Source organism: Embiotoca jacksoni, unplaced genomic scaffold (genome assembly GCF_022577435.1).
Source record: "Embiotoca jacksoni isolate LCO1_2020_lvr unplaced genomic scaffold, fEmbJac1.0.p SCAF_25, whole genome shotgun sequence".
NCBI lineage: Eukaryota > Metazoa > Chordata > Actinopteri > Embiotocidae > Embiotoca > Embiotoca jacksoni.
In genome coordinates this window covers 2323931-2346617 of record NW_027185376.1, presented here as the reverse complement: position 1 = coordinate 2346617, position 22687 = coordinate 2323931, and the positions used below count along the sequence as shown (strand labels likewise).

Genomic DNA, 22687 nt, shown 5'->3' with positions numbered 1-22687 from the left:
CAGTGTGATGCAAGGATCCTCTCTGGAGGCCAGTACATGAGCAGAACATGTGGAAACGGCCCCAGAAGTTTCTGCTTTGGTTAGTTTCCGTTTCCAGGTTCGTGTAAGTGTTTGTGAATGAAACAATGTGCCATAGGTGTAGATTACAGTTGGTCTGTGGAGCTTACGTTAAAGTGTGTTCTGTGCACTGCAGTGCTGCACCGTACATCCTGTGTCTGGAAAATGTGTCCCTTTGAGTTGTCCGTGTGGAACATTTCTTATCCAACTGACCATTTTTCCTCATAACTAAAAAATAATGTGGTAATCCGGGGATGTTTTTATAGTTTCTGGGCTTTTAATCTGTTTACTCTTTCCATGAGGCGGCTTTAAATGGGTTATAGTGGGTAAAGAAAGGAAACAGACATCTATTAAAAATTCATTTTGTGATTTTGAAGTTTTCCAAACATCTCAACGTCAATTTTCCAAAACAGAAAAATATTCTTCTTTTTGCAGTCTGTAGTGACAGAAGGATTTTTTTTTCTTTTTTTTTTCTGTTTTCTTGCAGTTTTATTATGAGGTCGATATCAGTCTCATATCTGACCCCTTGATATGAAGCAACTGTCAGGAGATGGTTGGCTTATTTTAACAGACTGGAAACAGGGAGAAGCAACTAGCCTTGACTCTGTCTGAACCACAAAGTCAGAGACGCTCCACCTATAGAAGGCTTTAATTAACATGTTGCATGTAGTAATTTAATCAGGACAAAACCAAAGAGTAAAACAGTTTTACGGGGTGCTACGTCTGGAATTATTGGCCGGGACTTCCTTTATGCTATGCTTAGATAATTAGGTGCTGGCTGTAGCTTCATAATATTCCTATGGCGATGACCTCATCAACGTCACAGCGAGAGAGCGAATAAGCCCGTTTAAAAACACGCGTAACTAAACAAAGATGCACTTCAGGCCAACGTAAGCGCCGATGGGACCGGAAAATAAAGTGCTTTTACCTACGTCTTCCTTTCGGACAGTCGGATGGATTAACAACAGCTCATCCTATCTTTGTGGGGAGAAGTGAAAGCCTGGTGGACTTTACTGTTGTCTTAGCTGCTGGAGTAAACAGCTGGGATGCAGCTCCCCAGCAGAGGAGCCCATGCAGTTGGAGGATTTGTCCCCCTGGCGAAGCTGGTGGTAGAAGTGGGCTGCTTCCCTGGAATCCCAGACACATTCCAGAGGAAATGAACGCTGGTGTCGCCTGTGGGGGCGTGAAGAGCCTCGCTGCCACAGTGTCTGTCTCCATCGGGTCGTCTTTGATCCGCCTGTTTACCGAGGACCCCCCCCTCCACACACACACACACACACACACCCCGTCGGGTCACTTCCTGTCCCCTAGGGCCCACACCAATGTCCTCCGGTGACCTCCAACCTCCGTCTCTGTCATTGACCACCCATCACTGTCTCTTCCCCCCTCTTTCTCTTTCTTAATGTCTCTCACCTGAATATAATTACGCCACAACTCTAAATTCCACTTTTTCTTCACCCGAACCTCTCTCACAGACTAAATCTGACCTAACCCAAGAGATTACACTAATCAAGTCCACCTTTATTACATGCCTACAAGACACGCAGGCACATTTCTTATAGTATCTGTCGGAGACATTCATAGGTTCCCTCTCTGATCCCTTTCATATAGGATGTCTGTGGTTGCAGGCATTTCTGTCATCCCTGTTTGGTCTGTTAATAAAGGTCTGACCTGTGACACTAACCTTTGTCCCACCTGCTGTGTTTTCTTTACAGTGGTGCAAAGAGTCGACAGTGTGTCTGAAGGTATTGCAAACTATGGAGGAAAGATAATTGCCGTCGAGAGCGATTTGAAAAAGCTCGGTACGTACGTGGGTTTCGAATTCGAGTAAAAGCGACAGTGAGACGCGGAAACAGTGTTGTAATGTATCGCGCGAATCTCCCCCTTCAGATGATCAAACAGGGGAGAAGTCGGAGAATACCACCACGGAGATCCAGGCTTTTAAGAACAACATCTGGACTCTGCAGAGGCAGCTGTCTGCGGTGGAGGAACGCATCCACAGCGATCAAGTTAAGCTGAATCAGCTGCAGAACATTGGCTCCGACATCCAGGGCAGCCAGGGCTCCATCCAGGGGCTGCTGAACAGCAACACAGCCACCTTGCGCTACGTGAATGGCACCCTGCAGTCGTACGGCAGCATCATCGAGGGTCTGCAGGACGACACGGCCAGGCTGCAGAGAGAACTCCAGCAGCAGGTGAAACTGCAGAACCAGGCGCTGCTCACCATCAGCAGCCTCAACCTCACTCAGGCCCAGCAGAGAGGCCTCATCGGCGCTCTGCAGCGCTCGGTGGACGACACCAGCCAGGCGATCCAGAAAATGCGCAACGACTTTCAGGGCCTGGAGCAGACGACCCGACAGACGCGCTCTGACACCGAGTGGCTTCGGGGTAAAGTTGAAAACCTGCAGATCCTGGCCAGTAACACGTCAGCTCTCGCCAAGGCCAACAACGACAGCCTGGAGGACGCGGGGTCACAGCTCGCGTTCATGACCGGCCAGCTGCAGAACACCAGCAGCCTGGCCGACGCTCACGACCAGACCCTGAGGGAGATCATGGACCGGCAGCGGGACTTTGGCAACCTCACGTCCACCAAGTTCGACCGGCTGGAGGTGCGGCTGGACGAGTCGGAGCAGAGCATGGACCGAGTCACCGGCAACATCAGCTTCACCACTCAGCTTCTGGGTGCCATCAACCTCAACCTGAACGACCTGCGCGCTTGTTCCGAGACGGTCGGCCGTCACTCGGACTTCCTGCTGAACCTCAACAACAGCGTGGCAGACGTGAGCACGGACGCGGCCGGTCTGAGGTCCCAGCAGGATGAGCTGGCAGCACGTCTGGACAAGGAGGTCACCAGCCTGTCTATCGTCATGGAGGAGATGAAGATGGTGGACACCAAGCACTCACAGCTCATAACCAACTTCACTATTTTACAGGGTGAGAGATGAAACTGATGAAATATCTGTTCGAAGCTGCAGGCAGGAAGACAATGAGCTTAGCTTAGCATCTTAGTTATCTGAGCGGAAACAGGTTGAAAAAAAAGTGTATAAAAGAATTTGAATTTCCCATAATATGGCAGTCGTTTTCGACGACTTTAAAGTTTGTTTCACGAGTTCACGGTTTGTTTTGTCTTGCAGGTCCCCCTGGTCCCAGAGGGCCCAGAGGGGACAAAGGACCTCAGGGACCAGCTGGTCAGACGGGCCAGAAGGGAGAGAAAGGAGAAAAGGGCTCTACAGGGCTACGAGGATCCAGAGGAGAGCAAGGTATTCCAGGACCACCAGGTCTTCCTGGATTGAAGGGCCTGCCCGGCGTACCTGGCAGCACCGGGTCCAAGGGCTCCCGAGGGTCAGGAGGCCGGGCTGGGCCTCCCGGAACCAAAGGAGAGCCGGGAACTGCCGGTCTTCCCGGCAGAGACGGACAGCTTGGTCCACAGGGGGCACAGGGCCCATCGGGTATCCGTGGTCCAATGGGACCAGCAGGGGAGCAAGGACCAAGGGGACTGCCAGGACCGGTTGGGCCTCCAGGACCGGTAGGACCGCCAGGACAACCAGGACACCCAATGCTGAGTCCAGTAAATCCGTTTGGCCCCGTGTCTCTGCAGGATGAGGCCGTGGCTCCGACACTGTGGGCCCCAGGTACGATCAGTCCAATCACCATTTCAGATTGTTTCTCATGTCTGCACTGGAATCAGATGCCGAGTCAGCTCGCACAGCTTTACAGTGGGTGGTACAGGTTTATTCAAATATCTCCACACACCCCAACGAGATCCTTTGCAAGAAATCAAATTGATAATCGATCATCGCCGGTAACAGTCCGGTGCCCTTTCAATCATCAAATGAAATCCTTTGTTGCAGGATGCCCCGTGGAGTGGCTGAACTACAGAGACAAGTGCTACTTCTTCTCCAAAGACTATCACAGTTTTGACGACGCAAAATCAACCTGCGAATCAAAGTCTGCTTCCCTACTGATCATCGGTGACATGGAGGAACAGGTGAATTCTGAATCTAGCAATCTGAAGTGCTCCGTTGCTTCGTTGCTCTGTTGCTCCGTTGCTCCGTAGCGCGTCTTTAGTTGTGACTCCATACTTCCTGCATCCTCAGAAATGGCTGAAGAAGCAGACCTTCGGAAAGGGTTACTTCTGGATGGGTCTGACCGACAGGGAGACGGAGAACGTGTGGCGCTGGCTCGACGGGACTCAGCCTGTTTTCACGTCAGTATGAAATCAGAAAATACTGCCATCATCGGGAACTTTTTCTGTTCCTGGGATGGATGTTTTGTTCCAGAAAGACACAGCTTTCCAATGATAACACCGCCATTAATAACAACACCATCTGTAGGTTTTCAGTTCCAAGAAACATCACCAAATAAACGTTCAGATTCTTGTGAAAAGCTAAACTTTCCAATCATTTTTCTGATGGCACTGACTTGCCACGTACAACTCCTGCTGCCCATTCAAACAAAACAAATACTCTCGGATTCACTCGGCCTTTATTTACACAGTCAGTGGAAGCGGTTCCCTCCGTACTTTGTAAACTGTTGAGACACTGAGAGCAGCTCTAAATAAAATTTCCACCCAGTAATATAAAGCGCTTGTTCACCTCAAAGACCTAACCATCGCAGACGAAGAAGAATTTAATGTGAAATTGATGCCGTGGTTTATTTGATTCTCTTTTTTTTTTCCCCGGACTCTTTTGATGACACGCTGTAAATCTAATGTGTGATCGCCCCCTGTTGTCCGCCTGCAGAAAGTGGAAGCCGGGTCAGCCTGACAACTGGGGCCACGGCCACGAAACGGGAGAAGACTGTGCGGGTCTCATCCACGAAGGGCTGTGGAACGATTTCTTCTGTGAAGATCTCATAAGCTACATCTGTGAGAAGGAAATGGAGACCTGTACGTCTGCTTCCGTCTCTCACCTTGTCTTGACAGTTTTCTTCAGCTCAGCGGGTAATTTTATGGATATTTTATGTCTTTCTTTTTTTGTTTGTCCCCCCCCCCCACCCCCACCCAGCAGCAAGATCGCCTGGATCATAGCGTCGTGGCAAAAGCGAGTGCACGGTGAGCAGCTAGACTTCACCCATGTGGTACTGGTCCACTGACGCAGCACATGGACATGTCCGATACGGAGAGAGCAGAGGGACAATTTTGAAAGGAGCACCCGGGCTGCAGCAGCAAACGTCTCTCTGGTGCTGACGAGACGCCTTTCTCCTCCAGAGTGAAGCCAGTCCAACATTTACCAGCAAGTGCAATACAACAGGGCAACCAAAGACGGAGGACGATCTGTGTTTGTCATTTTTTTTTTTTTTAAACTACCGAATCACCAACTGATTTATATATAGATATTTTTTAACGGTTATTTGAAATACATTTTATAAAACTGTACTCCATGTGCAACTGAATATCTGAATGTATATTTCATTATGCAAGTTTTGTAGGGAAATATAAATTTTATGAAGCCCAATGGACTTACCGTACTGCTTTTGTTCATGTAATTGTCTTAAAAAAGAGAAAAGGTGCAAAATGATGCGCAAAAAACATAATGTCGCTGATATGCTATCTTCAAGGAAACTGTTATCTAACCTCATGAATGTCTTATGTAACATTTTCATTTACTCAAGTAGGAATAAATGAAGTATTTACACATAAACTTCAAAAAAATGTCACAATCAGCTTGAGTTTACAGTGTAATACTTTGTGTATGATTTGTTTTTTCACTATTACAGACATAAATATGTTTATGAATAAAATTTAAAAAAAATCTCTGGATCCTTCCTGCAAACAGAGAATGTGCCATTTTCTGCACTCAGGTAATTCCTGTTAAAAAACAACAACTCTGAATAAATGAAGGAAAAACCTCACAAATAAAGGCGTAAAAAACCCGTCGGGTGTTTGTATACGTTGGCCGATCTCTGCGTTTCCACGCAGACCCACACAAACAGATCTAATATCTCGCATGAAGTTAAAAAAAAAACTCTCCTCAGTATTGTAGAATTTAATTTATTGGTTTTGCACAAAAAGGTATTTTCACATTTATTGTTGTTTCCTTGAAAAATAACTTTTCCATTGAAATATTTTGCTGTTTTTTTCCCCTCATCTCTAACCCAGATTATAACAAAAATGTTGAGTTTTCTTAGATAACCATGGGCTACGCAGTTCACGGACGAACATTTTCTCTCATTTCACATCCTGTTTTCCTGCTTCAGGTCAACTCCGTTCACAGTCACTCCTTCAGCTGCACAGAAGATTGAAATGATCTTACAATAGCACCTTTAGTGGGAGGGAGTCTAACTACCTTTCTATGTATGGAGAGTTTAAAACACAAAACAAAACAGAGACTGAAGACTGCGAGTGCTTACACAAATTTAAATTGTAGTCTGAACCTACAGCGGCCTACAGAAAAGTAAAACCCACTACTTCTGTGAAGACTCAAATTAGTTTAACATGCACTCTTGTAAATTAGTTTGACATAGTAAACATCAAAACGACATAAAAGAATGCAGGGGCTGAGCCAAGCAGACAACATGTTAAGTCTGAGCTGTGCTTGCTCGAAGTCATAACAGCATGTGAATAAATTATCGTTAAGAAATATGCTTTTTATTAACTGTTCATTTCACATTGCATCATTTACACATAAAACAAACATACACAAAAGAAGCAGCATATTGTCTAAATGGAGATTTATTGTTGAGGTATGATAGAACTATAAATATTTTCTTTTAAATCCTTTGTTTTGTACAGCCACGCTATTGTATATATAAAATCTGTTGTGGAAAGCACTTTAAAAAAAAAAAAAAAAAAAAAAAAAATTGATCTGCCAAATTCGGTGGGCTGGGGGGGATGAAGTGGGGACAACTCAGGAGACACAACTTACAATCTTCCTCCTACGTTTGTTTTCTCATTTGCCTCTTTCTCCTTCGGGGTGTAGAGTTGTGGCTCGGTGCTCGTTTCTCTCAAAGCTCCTGGACGAAAAACTCAGGATCTCTCAGTGCTGAGGCACGACGCCAGGTTTCCCTCTCGAGCTCCAGCAGCACTGGGGCTGTAAACATGTTTCCAATATTACCATTCAGACAGGAACTAATCCCCACAAAGAAATACTCCAAATCAGTTGTCTTGACTCGGTACTGATGAGCTCCCGTGGCACCGCTGGCTGAGGCTCTCTTCAGCTGTGCGGCTCTTCAGGTCCCGTGCGACGAAGAATGTAACGGCCGATGGTGCTAAAAGGTGAGATGAAGCGGATTGGGGGAGGGGGGGGAGAGGGGAGGTGGGTGGTGAGGTGGAGGCAGGCAGGCTGGCTCAAACGAAGGCATATGAATGAGGTGGTGCTTTGTCTAGTCGTCCTTCTCCACGATGACCTCCCCGTGAAGGACCTTCCTCCTCTGCCGCAGCATGTGGAAGTAGAGCTGAGGAAACACTGGGACAAAGACAAACAAGATCCACCCATGGAATAAATACGATTTCATTTACGTGTCTCATGCAGACGCAAACTGGACAGAAAAAGTCAACTAAAGGCTGATTAAGATTCATAATGCCAGCTGGGGTCTGTTCATTATACAATATCATTTCATCTTAAATTAAAAATAAAACTATCAACCTGCAGCCCATTACATGTTTTCAAAGCTGAATATTCAGTCTTTTAATTCCAAGAAATACTTCAATATAGGAAATGTAACACAACGTCTTACAAACAGGCATTATCAGTGTCACAGGAGTCCTATTTACTGCATCCCGGTTGTATTTCATTGGATATTATACAGGTGTTAATTGGAGATTATATTCAATCCCCTGTGCATATTGATTCCTTTTGGCACACAAGTGCTATTTATGGCGTTTTAACGTGGCTGAAATGATGCCAAATACATTCTAATGTGAAACTTAGATTTGAATTTTGGGGGGGAAAATCTGTTGATTTTTCTTTGTCGAAATGATGAGAAGATGGAGTATTCGGGCTCTTACTCTTGCTCATTAGGAGCGACTCCCTGCACCTGTGATGTCCCCCATCCTTTCCATTACATTAAGCTTTTTTTTTCAGCAGGAGGAAACGAGGTTTGTAAATTACCCAATTTATGTTTTACCTCTAGCCAAGGACAGCTTTGTTAGCTCGCGAAATTAATTTGCACTTTGTCCTACTGTCGAGTTCGCACGGTCTTGTTTCCGATTTTCACGTTAGACGCTTTTATTTTGAAAGGCGCTCGCTATAGTTCCTGTCGCGCGATACGCAGCTAAAAACTTTCGGTGCGAGAAAACGGCAAAAAAAAAAAAAAAAAAAAAAAACACAGCATAAAGTGAATTAGTACCCGCCAAAGAGGTACAAGGTTAGTATCTGTTGGGATACAGTAATGTTATGATATGGCATGTGGTGTTTTTTAAAATTTTTTTTTTTTAAAGGTAGTTATGAACTGTAATTTGTTTAACTGAATTACATCTAGCTTAATGTTAGCTAGTGTTAAGATTGGTTTGGCTTTTTTAATAAAAATTAAAAAAAAAAATTAAAAAAAAATCAGTTCCAGTACCGACCGCGGTTTTATACGGCTGAATCTTCACAGTTTACAAAAGCGTCCTCCGGCCACTTCCGGCGTTGCGCGAGACAACGCGCGCCTCCCGACTTAAAATGCGCGCGGCGTTGGACCGAGGTTGCTCCTTACGTGGGATGTAGGACAGCATGACGACGATGAGGCAGTAGTAGTAGTCGAAGGACACGTTGTACGTGTTGGGGAGCCTCATGGAGTACATTCCCGATCTGCGTACGAACGGCAGCGCGGCGTAAATGGTGAGCAGCTCCCCGACGACTCCCAGCGGGTACAGGACGATGAAGAGGTTGTATCTGCCACGGGAAGAAGAGCGCAGCGTGTTCTCCGGAGCACCTTCACAGGTCGACCGCACTGCAACCACGCTGTCAGTGGGCGTTAACACACTCGCATGCTGGTCAAACACTGAAAATGCAAAGGGGGGTTGGCGGCGCACACACGTTGCAACACATTTTACATGCTATATTATTTATATTTATGTGGGCTGTGCTGCAATATGACTACAATAACTCCCCTTCTGGCCAAATCCATCCTACATCAACACCGTTGCACTGTTTTTAATTTAATTAAAAATTTTTTTTATCGTATTCTATTATATTTGTATTTGCTAAAAAAAAAAAAGATACTTATACTTTACTTTTTATTGCTTTTGCTGTCTCTTCCATGCTGCTGTAATGAAAAAATGTCCCCTTGCGCAATCAATAAAGTCTATCTATCTATCTATCTATCTATCTATCTATCTATCTATCTATCTATCTATCTATCTATCTATCTATCTAATCTAATCGTTGGATATGGACACGGTACTCCGACATAACCTCATGCAACACTAGTTATGTTGCAAGTTCAATCATCTGTATGTCACATCTTTGAAGAGTATAAGGTGAAGTGAAGAACCAAAACAGTTTTAATTGATGCATCAGAAGCTGATTAGTGTTTCTCAAACTGTTTGACTATAGAGTGCTCTGATCTGTATTTATAAGAAAACAATACCCAGCTTACAAGACTGATGGAAGTTTTTTTTTTTTTTTTTCTCTTACTTTCCAGTAGCAACACTATTTTACGTCAACGCATGTTTTTGCAGCTGAAAGCACATTTGGGTTTTGAGAAATTTTCCAAACTGGTGCGTTCATGGGAAGCTCTGACATCTGAGACCTGAAGGCTACCAAACAGTGATTTATATGCTGCTGCGTTAAAAACCGACAAAAACATCCCAGCGGCCCAGTAGCCATGTTTCCAACCGAATTGATCGCAAACATAAATTCCGCCAGAAATCTCAAAGATACCGGAGCCGATTGCGGCGCGTTAGTCCCACATATGTGATCCCAGAAAAGTACCGCAACTTTGAGGGGAAGAATAAGAAAGAGAGGGGGGGGGGGAAACAAAGGAGGCACGGTTTGAGTTTTTAAGGTGTGACTTCTATAATTCAGGTCATCAAACAACCAGCCGACTACTTTTCAGCAATTGTAACGCACCGTTTTGGAAAATGGTGCAGCGTCGTGACAGCTGGGAGGAAATCGGGGAGAAGCTGCGGCGCCGATGACGGCTGTTGACTAAAACCTGGAGTCTGGGTTCCCCAGTGGGGGGGGGGGGGGGGGGGGGGGAGATTTGAATTTGCACAACGTAAGCAGAGCCGCGGGATTAAATTGCGGCTGCAATTTAGGCCTCAAGACAATTTACAGCAACTGAATCGCCGCATTAAAAGGGCTGATTACTCCGCTGACAATGGAGGGACTTTGATTATTTAGCTCGCAGGAGCTGGCGAACCATTTGAGGAATGCCACATCAAAATTGGGTCACAGTTTAGTCGTAACGAGAATCAAAAATTCAGAAAAAAAGGCAATCGGGAAGGGGCGGGGGGGGGGCGGGGGGGGGGGGGGGGGGTCGAGGGTCTCGACTATTCCCGTCTGCAGAGCCACGTCGCGAGTGCGTGCGAGAGAGACAGCGCGGCTCCTCCTGGTGACAGCGGGCCTCTCCGTTGCGATACAGCGCGCCGTGACTCAGGACCGCAGGGATCCTGTATTTAGTCGAGACCGCAGCGGAGGCTCGGAGGAGCGTCTCGGCGGATGCGAGGGAAACGTTGGGTGAACATTCCATGACCAAAACAGATGGTCTTAAAAAACAGGAGCAGCTGAACATGAGCCCCTCTCGGGGGAGAGGGAGAGGGCGAGGGTGGGGAGGCCCCGGCGTCTCCACCGTGCTTAAAGACAAGACTAAAGTCGGAGGGGGGGGGGCGGTTCCGCTCGGCGCACAAGGACCGACACGCCTCGGACAAAAGAATAGCCGGCACGGACCCGCAAGGACCCCCCCCCCCGCCTCCTCCCCCGGAGCGTCACGTGAAACCGTGACGCGGCGGTTCATTTGTGGTTTTAGCCCGTCGGCCTCCGTCTCGCCTCGTAGGCGAGTCGGCGGAGCCGCTCCGCCTGCTGCGTCGGACGGCTATCAATGCGTCCAGCCGACGTTCCTCCCAGCGACTCGCATTACAGGTGAGCTGGCGTGACGGCAGGCCGCCGCGTCGCGAGTACTCTCCGTGCAGGAGAAGGCGCGGCATTATGTCACTCCACAGCTGAGAAACTTTATTCTCAAATGCCCCCCCTTTTTTTTTTTTTTTTTTTTTATATTTACGTGCTGATATTTAAGGATTTCGATTTCAAACTTTTTGATGACGAACATCAGACGCAGTTTGGAGAAAACCGACAACGCAGCCACGCGGCGCTTTCTGTTCCGTATCATCTGCATTGTCCGAGCACAACGTTAGCAGTTAGTGCACCCGCCGCTGGCTAATGAGGTGCTAATCAATAAACACACACATGCTTCTCCACCCCCCCCCCTCCACCCCGCTCCCGCGTGAGCCAGCCGATACTTAATGCACGCGCCGCTGAGCTGAGCTGCTTCCTGAGGTTGAAGCCGGTTCAGACCCCGGCGAGGGACGCATGCCAGAGGCGGACAGTCGCCGGATCGGACCGACCCGACATGCTCAGACACGACACTGGCAAATAACTGGCATCTCCACCTGGCCCATTTGATGAAGTACGGCAGGTGGTTGAGCAGGTTGAATGTGTAGTAGGAATATCTGGTAATCTCTGTCACCGTCCACACAACCAGGAATAGGATTACGCTTTCTTCATTCTGGACCTTTTGTTTGCGGTCGGGGAAAGAAATGGCAGAGTTAAAAGTAAACCTCTTCAAAACCGGGCGGGTGGTGCTGTTACAGGGCGCTGACCCCGACCCCGACCTTAACCCCTGACCCTGACCTTGACCCTGACCTTAACCTCCGGTGTGTAAATGTTTAGGAGCAACAATGGGATTCGGTAAATATAAAACAAATTATATTAAGACACCAACAGAAGCTTTACGTTCCAGAAAACCTTCTGAAAAAAAAAACAAGTTACATTGCTGGATGTTATTAAACTGTATGTGTGGAGGTAAAAATACCGGAGCGAAACCTGCGATTTAAAACGTTTATATTTCATTGTTAAGGCAAATGAAGTCGTAACAAAATTCTGCAGGGTTTTTTTTGTGTTTTTTTTTTTACTTAGCTGGTGTTAATTGTAATATTCACCTGTCTGATGCTGTTGGTGATGAACCAAACCATGTAAATCCGCGAACACACTTGAACCCCAGTTACGATCACAGAAGTCCTCACGATACCTGCAGCAGAATCAAAGAACAAAAGAAATCAACAGTCAACACCTGGATCGATGTTGGTTATGAAAATACGTAGTCATATATATATATATACATATATTTTTTTTTTACGTGAATAACCAAAATCCTCACATACCAATGGCGCAATGTCCCACCTGTCAGAAAAGAGGCAAAAGCAAATATAGTTACTTTAATCGTCTCTTTCTCTTCACAAGAATCAAAGTGGAGTCAGATCCGCGGGATTATATTTTACCTCAACTAACGCAAAGGTCTGGAAAAACTTGAGTGTCCTTGCTATACTTCTATACAGACCCTTGTGTGTGCCTTTCTGGATGTAGAAGCGCATCATCGCCATGGCCAAAACCAGCCACCTGCAGCAAAACAAAACAGGACGGGGAACACCAAGGGACCGCTTAGTCAGCTAAAAGGCTGAAGAAGACTAAAGGGTTGCGAAGGATGGACGAAGAGGAAACAGTCGCTCTGCAGACTTTATGCATATCATCATATCACCTCCAACACAACCTGAAAATCATCTTGTATAAAATGCCGATTCATTAAACAACACTGCTGCCATCTCTCCACAGCTCCTACCGCCTGCCCTCTCGTCTAATTTTTTGTTTTGTTTCTTTAGCTCTACAACTTGAAGGAGCGTCATCTATTATATGTCAGCTGTCGTTTGTTTGGACTAAAGAACGAAATATTCTGTTTTTCTTTTCAGATTTTGGGCGGTACGTGCAGAAGGACATCCAGCTGCTGCGGCACTTGTTGATAATGTAAGCCGGCAAAGAAAAGAGGGATGATTGACTTGATAAAACATGATGAGTGGGACGAATTACAAAGACTAAATTGTGTGTGAAGATTTTAAAAAAAACAAACAAAAAAAAACAAACATTTGAAGCGTCGTTACACAGAAAATTGAAAGCGATGCTGCATTCACAGAAGGAACATAAACCAGACTGAATCACTGTTACTCAGTTCAAATGAAGTCCTACAATCAGGTCCTCTTTAAAGTGACACTTGAACAATTTACATTTAAACAGTCGAACAGCCGCAGCTTGCAAATTGTAGCCATGTTAAAAAAAAAATGAACTGTCAAATAAGCAAAATTGCACATTTCAGCTGTTTTAAGTTTCAAATTTGTTCTTGAATCGTCTCAACTTTCTCCTTTTCAACACGTCGTCATTTTAATTAATCAGCCTGATGTATCTTATGAAAACAAACGTGCCTGCATCACCGTTTGGAGCCTAAAGCCTTATATTTTCCACTTATAAATAAACGTACCGCTAAAATAAAAATCCAGACATTTAAAAACCTTTTTGAAATGCACATTTCATGAATCCGCCTCCTCAGACCTGACTCAGCATATCGGAAAAGCAGCCATTAAAGATGACCTCGGGACAGTTTACGGAGTCACTGTTGGACTCACAGTTGGACTGGATATTTTTACACAGAACTTGTATTCTGCGTCTGCATGTTGTTAACTATTCAAGTCGTGAATGAACTCGAAACAGCTTCGTCTGACATTTTCTCTGACGTCAGTTTGGGAGAAATCAGGCTTCAAAATTGTTCCGAATGACGAGTACACAAGAGACGTGTATTGTTTACTCGACATGTTTGTCTTCGTAGGGAGCTTTAAACAATGCCGAGTGGGGATTTATGACTGCAATCGATCCCTGCGTGTTTGGTTGATGTCTTGTTTACAATCTTGTTCGTGGGCTTTGAACACGTGAGAGGCCGTTTTTTCCACAGGTTGACATCCGTGTCATAATGTCAAATACCTTCAAGGGGGGAAATGAGAGGAGAATGGTGTGTGTGTGTGTGGGGGGGGGGGGATCAATACTGCGGGCGCGGTGCCAAACTGGACGCGCGTTAAGTCGTTATCGATCCGACGGCTCACTCCGGTATCGTGTGTTCGTCTTGTCTTCTCTCCTCACAAATGTAATGTTGTTATTAAAAAATAATAATAATAATAATAATAATAATAATAATAATAAAAAAGAAATGTGCCCATTGAGCAGTTCACTGCCGCAGACCTGAGCTCCAGTGTCAGCGCGCTCCGGCTATACTTATCACTGCAACTGTCGGACGCACGGCGGGCCTCGACGCTGACACCGTGCCGTCAGCCCTATTTGGACACGAGCTGCGGCGCCAGACTGTCACTTCAACCAAAACGCCATTCATTCATTTTTTTTTTAATTTTTTTTTTTAACGTTCTCACAAACCCCCCCCCTCCCCTCCTCCCCTGGTGTGTTTTTTTTATTTTTTATTATTATTATTATTTTTTATCTTCTTACTATTAAAGCGATCGCTCAAATGTTTTTTTCTCCGACTCCGGCGCGACGACGAGCAGAACCCGGCGAGCTGAAGTGGCACTTTGAGCCTGACACGGAGACACACAGTCCTATAAACGGCAACACACGCTTACAAGAGGTTTTTTTTTTTTTTTTTTTTTTAGGGAGCGGCTAACTTTCTCTCTTATTAATAGGCGAACGGGGGGGGGGGCGCGATCACGCACGTACCCGGCGGTCATGGCGATGTTGTAGAAAGTGAGCCATGCGGTAGCGAGGGCGCTTTTCGTTCTCTTCTTGTTGTTGTTTTCCTTCTCCTCGACCGTGCCGTCCTCCTCGCTGGACGCCATGGTACCGGGGGCAGGGTGGGGAAGTCAGGAAGGGAGCTGACAGCTGGGTCTGGGAGGGGAGGGGAGCAAAGCTGGGTCGTCCATCCATTTATCCGCCCACGGGTCCCCCCACCCCCCCTCCTCTCTCGCGGGACTAGTGCCACGAGCGCGTGGCCTTGCTGGTGGGCCACGGGACGAGTAAAAATAATACGATCAAATATATTTGAACTGGAAGCACTGATTCTTCTCCGGTCCCCCTTTTGTTTAAGATATCAACACCAGTATTCAAATCTTGTCTAAAAAAAAAATATAGAAACATTCGTTTGGTTTCATTTTGTCCTAAATGGCTTAAATCTTTCACGTCTTTGTTGTGCAGCACTTTGGGGGAACGATTGGATTTAAACTGGTTCACGTAAATACAATTGACTTGACATAAAGAAAACCCCAGGTATGCACTTGGGGTTTTCTTTCCTTATTTATCTAATTTGATTATTTATGCGTGACGCCTTGAGAGCCATCTGGGCGACACGAAGGACCGACATCGGCGTCCTTTGGACCGTTAAGGTCACATAGGTCATATGCTTCATTTCAAATGGAGCTCGTGGTTACAACACGGGAAGTCGTGCTCACCGTATTCCCAGTGGTTAAGTCTTAAAAATGTTACACAGCAAGGTAACTAGTTCATTAATTTAATTCAAGTTAATTAGATATTCAGGCTCTTGTACCGTGACACAGTTTGTGAAAATACGATTTCGAAGCCTTCAGGTCTGTGTTTTGGCCGTCGCCATCTAGTGGTCCTCGGTGATATTGCACTTTTAGGCACCTCTGCCCTGGCCTCACTTTTTCAGACTACGTCCATTTTTATTTAGTCTGTGGTAAATTTCAACGCTGTATTTATTCCAGAAATTATTTTCTGATTTCCCATGACCCCCCCCCCCCCCTCCCTCCCCATACCTCTTAACTGATTCTTGGTCCCTCCCCTCCTCCCTCTGTGCCACCACGTTTATAAAAGTCTCTCCATATTATGAGGACCAGAATCTGATTTGTACACGGGTATCAGTCTGTACTGGACTGAGTTAGGCTCTGATGGAGTTACTGCCTGAGAAACGGCATCAATGCAGAATCTAAAAAAAATAGCTCTCCTAATGACACCACGTAGAAATGTGTGTGCAAACTAAAAGACCGAACCAAATATAGTCCAGACCACCTAATCCTGATCCAGTTACTTGATCAGGTGTTCAGGTGTCTGAGGTCAGCAGCAGCCCGATGTCCAGTTGTTTTGGGTTGTGGGCTCTCGACTTAACAGGTCAGCAAAATTTTCACTCCATCCTCAGCTTGAATTTGCGTTGATGCACTGGATCGTGGAAAAGCAGATATTCTTTGAGGGAAGGAGAACATTTCATAAAACCAATTCCATCTTGCTTTTTGTTGGCTGCAGGCTTAAAGCGGGCTCTTTCACAGCTTATAAAGACACAAGAAGTTTTAATCATATATATAATAGTGTAATATCTGTGATTTTAAAGCATTTTGTTTCCTCATATTTGTTACATCACTGTGCAGATTCTGACATTTTACAGTTCTCTCATTTCACCACTAGATGGCGACAGATAGATATGAGAAGACCCTGTATGTTTTCATTGGTATCTTGTTTCTCTGGTTACAGCCAACAGTCCCTGGATGTTGGTTTTACTGTGGGAGTCATCAACTCCCCCGTACGAGTCCTGGATTTGGAGAAAGCCCCGTTTGAATAGAAGGTATACATGATCAAAGTTAAACAGTGTTTGCTGTGTTTTGATGGGAAAACACTGACTGAGACACAGTTTTGAACTCTAAATCGTCCCGGTTAGATGGCTGCAGCGCATGAATATCCTTCAGGGTGCCGATTTAGACAAAGTTTGTTTGTATCCTGCATAAAAAGAGAGTAACACCAAGGTACACAATGCCTAGTGCAGTGTAAGCAGTTGGGAGAGCAGAGAGCCGGGGCTGTGATGTGTGGAAAATGCTAGTGGAGGCAGACAATGCAGCAGTCCGAGGCCTGACCAGCCCTCAGAGGGACAGGGGTCGCCTCACTGCGACAACAGCCCCCGTCTCCCTCCCTTCTTTTTCTTTTTTGTGGACGGCCACAGGATGGGCTCGGGGAGGACGCTCAAGTTCGCCCTGTGCGAGGTGCTGCAGTTTGCAGGCCTGTGCGTGCCGCTCTTCATCGTCATGCAGAGGTTTGCCATCATCGTAGCAAAGGTCAAAACGTCGACGCGGCCCCCCGGCGACGGCAGCACGGCCTACTGGTTGATCGTGGCCTCGTCCATCGCCTACGTGACCTCCACCGCCCTGCTGGTCTGGGTACCCCTCAAGTATTTGGTCTTCATGAAGAAGAAGTTTGTCATTGGGAGGAAGAAGTGGTGAGTCTCTCCTTGCCTTTGATCTGATGACAGGAGCCTGCAGAGCCTTTTAATGGATGATCGGCACCGGTCCTACCCATGTATGGTCAGCAGCTGAGGTCCCGGTGCAGCACCGAACGAGCCCTGACCAGCTGGTTTCAGTCTGAACAGGTCAAGTCCTGCAACTGCCTCTATCTTCCTCCCTCACTTTTTTGTTGTTGTTGTTGTCCTTCCTCTCTTCTGTCTCTGCATCAGGAGGCCTGTGGCCCTCGTGTACGTGATCCTGTCCACATTACCCTGCTTTGCCTTTCTCATCGCCAGCTCTGAGGTACAACATGCTGCGGATTCTTTTGTCATCTGTTACATCAGTTTATCTGTGACCTGTGCGTTGCTATATTTGTAGCAACAGTCAGCCTGTAATTGTAGATCCTTTGTAGTTATTTTGGGCGATTTGTGTTTCTACTCCATAGATGTTGCTTGGAATTTAGAAAACGGCCTCTTCAGCTGTACAGTTACGGATCCAAATTATATTTAGTGGCTGAGTGGAGTCGCAGTGTGAGGCCTGCGTGAGTGGAACAAAGGTGATGATTTGTGAGAAAGCGTTTGGGTCTCAGGGGAGGAATATCAGCCTTATGAATAAGGAGCTACTGATAAGCAGCTTGGTTCCTCTTCCTGTCCACGCTGCTCTTGTCAAATCATCTGTCCATGAGGCACATTTTCACTTCCTCCCTGGCTGCAGCCCAGGCCTTATTTTCTGTTTTATGTGGCACTTTGTGAAGTCCGAGCTGACCCTCTGGCCCACTGCTTATCTGGTGTCTTTTGCATAAGAGCAGTAAATTCAGCAAAGACGACCAGCTTGTCTGCTTTGTTCCATGTCCTGAAGTCCTGACTCAGGGAAATACCAGAGCGGCAGGTGATTTAAGTTCATTGTTGCCTTGGTGAAGTGATGTGGTCTATATTGATTTGAAGGGAGTAAAAAAAAAAAATAATGACGGGATATACGCAGCTATTGATTTCATGTTTTTCTGTCCAGGTTCAGATAAATAACAACATGAAACACGATACGTTCACGGAGCTCCCCGTATCGCTCGTCCTCTTCTCGCTCATCTGTATCGACGTTGTGGAGAGGATGCGTCACTGCAGACTGACCGGCCACGGTGAGCACAGCTCTCTGAGCACTTTACACAGATCACTCCCCGACCGCTGGAGAGCCTGAACTTTCCTCTGTCAACATCTGCAGTGATACCAGCCTGGTTTTACACCGCAGGAGCTTCTACATGAAGTGAACTGTTCCATCTAAACCTTAAAAAAAAAAAAAAAAAAAAAAAAAAACCCCGTCTCATCCAAAAGGCTGAGAACTGAAGGAGCCTTTTGGATGAGAGGCAAAGCGTCTGCGAGAAAGAAAGTCCCGTTGCCTTTAGATAACACTTTAATTTAACATGACCGGGACGACTGAGAATCTGCACAGACACAAGTGAACCGGACACATCGTTTATCCAGAATCATTTAGAGGCCAAGTTTGAACTTTCCAAATGGAAAAAAAAAAAAAAATGTGGTTGCCCAGCTCACTTCTCAAAACACAGTGCTGACATGACAAACTCCAGCAAAATTTTTCTGAAGAATTACTATTAATGTGAATTTCAAAAAACACTGGGAATTGAAAGTTGGCTGTCTTACAAGTCAGTGGTGCCAGAAAAACAGCTGATTGTTTGCATTTTTTTTATGACCACTCTGCAGTTGTGTTTTGGTCATAGGCTTTTCTCACTTATCTCAGAACCTTTGGCCAAAAATGGTTCAAAGTCTGGATTATGATTCTTGTCGTTGAGGCTTTTCAGCGGGGAAGTTTGTATGGGGAAGTTTGTATCCGTGTCTGCTCGGCTTCCTCTCGCAGTCCAAAGACGTATGTTGGGGAAATGGATGATTCTAAATTGGTCTTTCGTACGAATTCACACGGTTGAGTGATTGTCTGCCTGACTGTGTTGGCACGGTGATGGACTGGTCCACCGTGTTTAGGATAAAGCGGGTATACATGATGAATGATGAATGAATGATTCTTGTCATGGCTGCTTACTTAAAAGTTACTATATAAAAACCAACCTCACATTAGTAATTAGTCATTTCCAGCTGTCTCTGCTAGATTAAAACCCTGTTTGACTGGATGTCCGTCTTTCCTTTTCTCTCTCCAGCTAATGACATGGAAAGAGACGCTGACATCCCCTCAACTGTCCTCACACATGTGGAACAGGTAACAGCAGTAACTCCGATCACTCCAGCTGTGCCGGGGCAACCTGGGCAAGGTGTACCCGGGCCAGCTGTACCCGGGCAAGGTGTACCCGGGCCACCTGTACCCGGGCCAGCTGTACCCGGGCAAGGTGTACCCGGGCCAGCTGTGCCCGGGCAAGGTGTACCCGGGCAAGCTGTACCCGGGCCAGCTGTACCCGGGCCAGGTGTACCCGCTGCGTTACCACCGGGAGCGAGCCAGCTCAATGACAGGAACCAGAACGGAGCAGGAGCTCGACCAGAGACCAACGGGATGGTCCCGGGGATCCCAGGTAACCCCGGCAGGCCGTTTAGTATCTCTGGATTGAGCTCTCGATCAGCGAGCACCACAGCGTACCGCATATCTCCCTACGCCTACACGGGGCCGCTGAGGTTCCTGTGTGCCAGCGACGCCCGCGCGGACGTGTTTGTGGACAGCTTCATCTTCTGGATGGACACGGTGGAGATGGTGAGAGTGGCGGGACATCCTCTGGTCTACTACTCGGGCTGGGTGTTCCCCATCTACATCTTCAGCTACCTGTCGTGCCTGCGTGTGGTGGTCATGCCCCACAGCCCCCTGCTGTCCTCTCTAGGAGTCGCCCTGCAGGACTTTCCCTTCTTCTTCGTGCGCGTTGGCCTCATCGCCTTCTTCGGCTTCGTCACGCCCATCCTCTATCTGATGAAGAACCTGTTGGTCTGTCTGGCCTTTGTCTATTTCAACTTTATGACCAAGCTGAGGGTGTTCAACACAGAGAGGATGTTCTTTTGAGGTCAACACTTCACGGACAAACGGGCATCGATAAAAGAGGTGGCCGGAGCAAAGGGTCGACGCAAACAGGAGGTGTAAGAGGCTAGGATCCAGAACGTGGTTGCACCAGCTCTTCTTAAATTTAATATCGGACTGGCGAGCTGGTGGTTATGACACAGGACGTTGTGCGCACGGTATGCTTGGAGTTCAAGTCATGAGAACACTGTTGCTCGGCAACTGCAACACGGACGGCGTCTAGAAGACACAGAGGCTAACGATTCAGCAAGCTAGCAGTCGGGTAACAAAATGTAAGAAATGCAGAAGCTAATGTCAGAGGGGGCAAAAAAACTCGGGCTGGGAACAGCATTTTTCTCAGACGTATCATTAAAGTATGAAAAAAAACCTCTAAATAATATGACTTGTATTACAATAATAACGTAAAATTCTGAGATTTGACATCGTGAACAGTACGAGTCTTCTTTTGGCTGCGGTAAACATGACAGCATTTGAAGGCAGCATTAGCAAAGCAATAAGATCATGTTATCGTCCTAATATATAATGTTTAGAGTCAATCAATTCTCCAAATCAAGCTTTTTTTTGTATATATAAAATTATAAAACGTTAAAGGAGCAGATAAGTAAATATACAAGCTAATTTGCCCTGAGACAACCGCGATATTTAAAAGTTGCTACAACTTGTGTTTCTACAGTGACTCCGTTTTTTTTTTTTTTTTTTATTGGACGATGCCACAGATGTTTAATGGCAAACCATTTATACACATCTAGTTTTTAAAATAACTGTATTCAAGAATAGCTATATGATTTTTAAGTAACGTAATCGATAAAAGTGAGAAAAAAAACCCTTGCGCTGAAAACTTATTGAGGGATTTAAGAACAGCTGGTGCAACCCCAACCAAAGTATGAATTTTGGTTCACGACACAGACGAGATATCTCGCCACAATGCATGATGGTACTTTTCACAGGCCAAAAGGGAGCTCTTAGGCAATGGAAACTATTTGTCAGATGACTGTTGTGTTATGTATTATTACCTTTACGTGCAAAGATACTTTTTTTTTTTTTTACCCCTCGAACCTCCCCTCACCCTCACCAAGCATGGCACTTTGGGAATGTACCTGTGATGTCCCTTGAGAGTTAATAGCAGATTTTTTTTTTTTTCTACCATCATAAAGTGCAGTGAATGTGTAAAAGCATAAATCCATGTTGTTAATAATAGGTTTTTCTTTGCTAATTTATTTTTCACAAAAGAGAAACGGGTGTGAGTTTGTATCATTGATACATTTATTTTGGTAATTAATTAATAAAGAAACTCTTTTAAAATATAAGTTTCAACCTGCGCGCGAGTGATTTACGACGTGCGCAGAATTTCCCGACACTGACAGCGAGCACAGAGAGAGAGCGCGAGGGCGTGTGTGCGAATGTTTTTCACATTTTACACTGGAATTCATCCCATTTCTTCCCAACTGCTCCCCAAGAGAAAAAGCTTCCTGTCATTCTTCTGAAAAACAGCCTCATCGCAGACGAGAGCAGGGACGAACTAGACGACACAATGTCACCGCACCTGCAAAATGTCCACGCGACCCACTGCCTCAGCGATTCATTGTGATTTTAGAGGGGACATACGATATATTAAAGTGTGTGTATACTGTTTGAAAGTCACCAGATTAAAACTTTGCAGTGCTCGTGTGAATCTTTCACCCCTGCAGGTCCGCGTATCAAAGCTTTATCTTTTATAAAAAATAAAAAAAATAAATTAAAAAAAATGCAACCAGCGACATGTTTAGCTGAAAAACATCCACTGAGGAAGTCCGCCTTGCACTAACATGATCAGAACGGATGTTGTGCTTCATTTCTGTTGTATCCATTCTGGTAGAGCTGCAGGTGAAAGGTTCAATAACGTCCGTGTTGCTGACTCGCTGTCGTAAAGCGGAGTCATGAATTTTTTTTTGCCGCTGCTTTACCGTTTTGAATTAGGCTGAAGTGAAGAAAACAAAAAGTCCATCTTTGCCTGATTTGAAAATCTCACGATAAGAAAAAGGAGATTTATTGTTTTAAAAATGATTGCTGTTCAAGTGTCCCTCATCCTGAGCTCATTTTGTTTCTGCACTCAGTGACTTTTCAGGTGAATCTTTCCAAAGAATTTGCACTTATATTAAATCATAAGTTCTTTTGGTATAATGGAGAAACACTTCACTGCCTCTGATGACACCCTGCAACTCATCTACCAAGATAGAAAGACCGTTTTTTTTTTTCCTTTGACAGTCATGTCGCTCTAGTCCCTACTTTTACAACACCTTCAATTCTAAGCGCATATAAATGAAGAAGTTGCTGCTCGTTGAACCCAGTTTCAATTATCATTCAATTCTGCAGCCGTCTTCGGTTTTTACTAACACTTTTATACGAGGTGCAATCAAAAAGTTCAGAGATGTGCGCAGAAGGAGC

The 22687-nt window shown here is 45.7% G+C and overlaps 3 protein-coding genes across 5 annotated transcripts in view; 2 read left to right on the top strand and 1 right to left on the bottom strand.

The window, feature by feature from the left end:
- Positions 1-5932, top strand: part of LOC138204363 (collectin-12-like) — a 40142-nt gene extending 34210 nt beyond the window's left edge. The window contains exons 4-10 of one of the 3 annotated variants that reach the window (XM_069159569.1): positions 1773-1859; positions 1948-2991; positions 3192-3689; positions 3909-4045; positions 4155-4264; positions 4800-4945; positions 5064-5932. In XM_069159569.1, coding sequence (XP_069015670.1) covers positions 1773-1859; positions 1948-2991; positions 3192-3689; positions 3909-4045; positions 4155-4264; positions 4800-4945; positions 5064-5086 — 2045 coding nt within the window. In that variant the 3' untranslated portion in view covers positions 5087-5932. Of the gene's footprint in view, positions 1-1772; positions 1860-1947; positions 2992-3191; positions 4046-4154; positions 4265-4799; positions 4946-5063 lie in introns of all 3 variants that reach the window. The other 2 variants (XM_069159567.1, XM_069159566.1) reach the window with 2 other exon arrangements.
- A 97-nt stretch (positions 5933-6029) lies between these two features.
- On the bottom strand, positions 6030-14958 carry hacd1 (3-hydroxyacyl-CoA dehydratase 1). The gene is made up of 7 exons (XM_069159570.1): positions 14745-14958; positions 12479-12596; positions 12362-12380; positions 12140-12228; positions 11591-11712; positions 8695-8873; positions 6030-7463 (listed from the first exon to the last, which is right to left on the bottom strand). Exons 1-7 carry the CDS (start codon positions 14861-14863, stop codon positions 7381-7383), a joined length of 729 nt encoding a protein of 242 aa, XP_069015671.1. The 5' UTR covers positions 14864-14958; the 3' UTR covers positions 6030-7380.
- Positions 14959-16731: 1773 nt separating this feature from the next.
- On the top strand, positions 16732-20971 carry LOC138204257 (transmembrane protein 236-like). Its single transcript, XM_069159380.1, has 5 exons — positions 16732-17241; positions 17476-17548; positions 18254-18377; positions 19407-19592; positions 19695-20971. The coding sequence occupies exons 1-5, from the start codon at positions 16970-16972 to the stop codon at positions 20246-20248; spliced, it is 1209 nt and encodes a 402-aa protein (XP_069015481.1). The 5' UTR covers positions 16732-16969; the 3' UTR covers positions 20249-20971.
- The last annotated feature ends 1716 nt before the right edge of the window (positions 20972-22687 follow it).

Bases quoted from the DNA above. Each gene is read 5' to 3' on its own strand.
- hacd1 (XM_069159570.1), bottom strand. From the start codon at position 14,863: ATGGCGTCCAGCGAGGAGGACGGCACGGTCGAGGAGAAGGAAAACAAC. The intron at 12,597-14,744 runs GTACGTGCGTGA...GTTTTGCTGCAG, and splicing joins AACATCGCCATGACCGCCGG to GTGGCTGGTTTTGGCCATGG. The intron at 7,464-8,694 runs GTAAGGAGCAAC...TCTTTGTCCCAG, and splicing joins CATGCTGTCCTACATCCCAC to TGTTTCCTCAGCTCTACTTC.
- LOC138204257 (XM_069159380.1), top strand. From the start codon at position 16,970: ATGGGCTCGGGGAGGACGCTCAAGTTCGCCCTGTGCGAGGTGCTGCAG. The intron at 17,242-17,475 runs GTGAGTCTCTCC...TCTCTGCATCAG, and splicing joins GTCATTGGGAGGAAGAAGTG to GAGGCCTGTGGCCCTCGTGT. The intron at 17,549-18,253 runs GTACAACATGCT...TTTTCTGTCCAG, and splicing joins TTCTCATCGCCAGCTCTGAG to GTTCAGATAAATAACAACAT.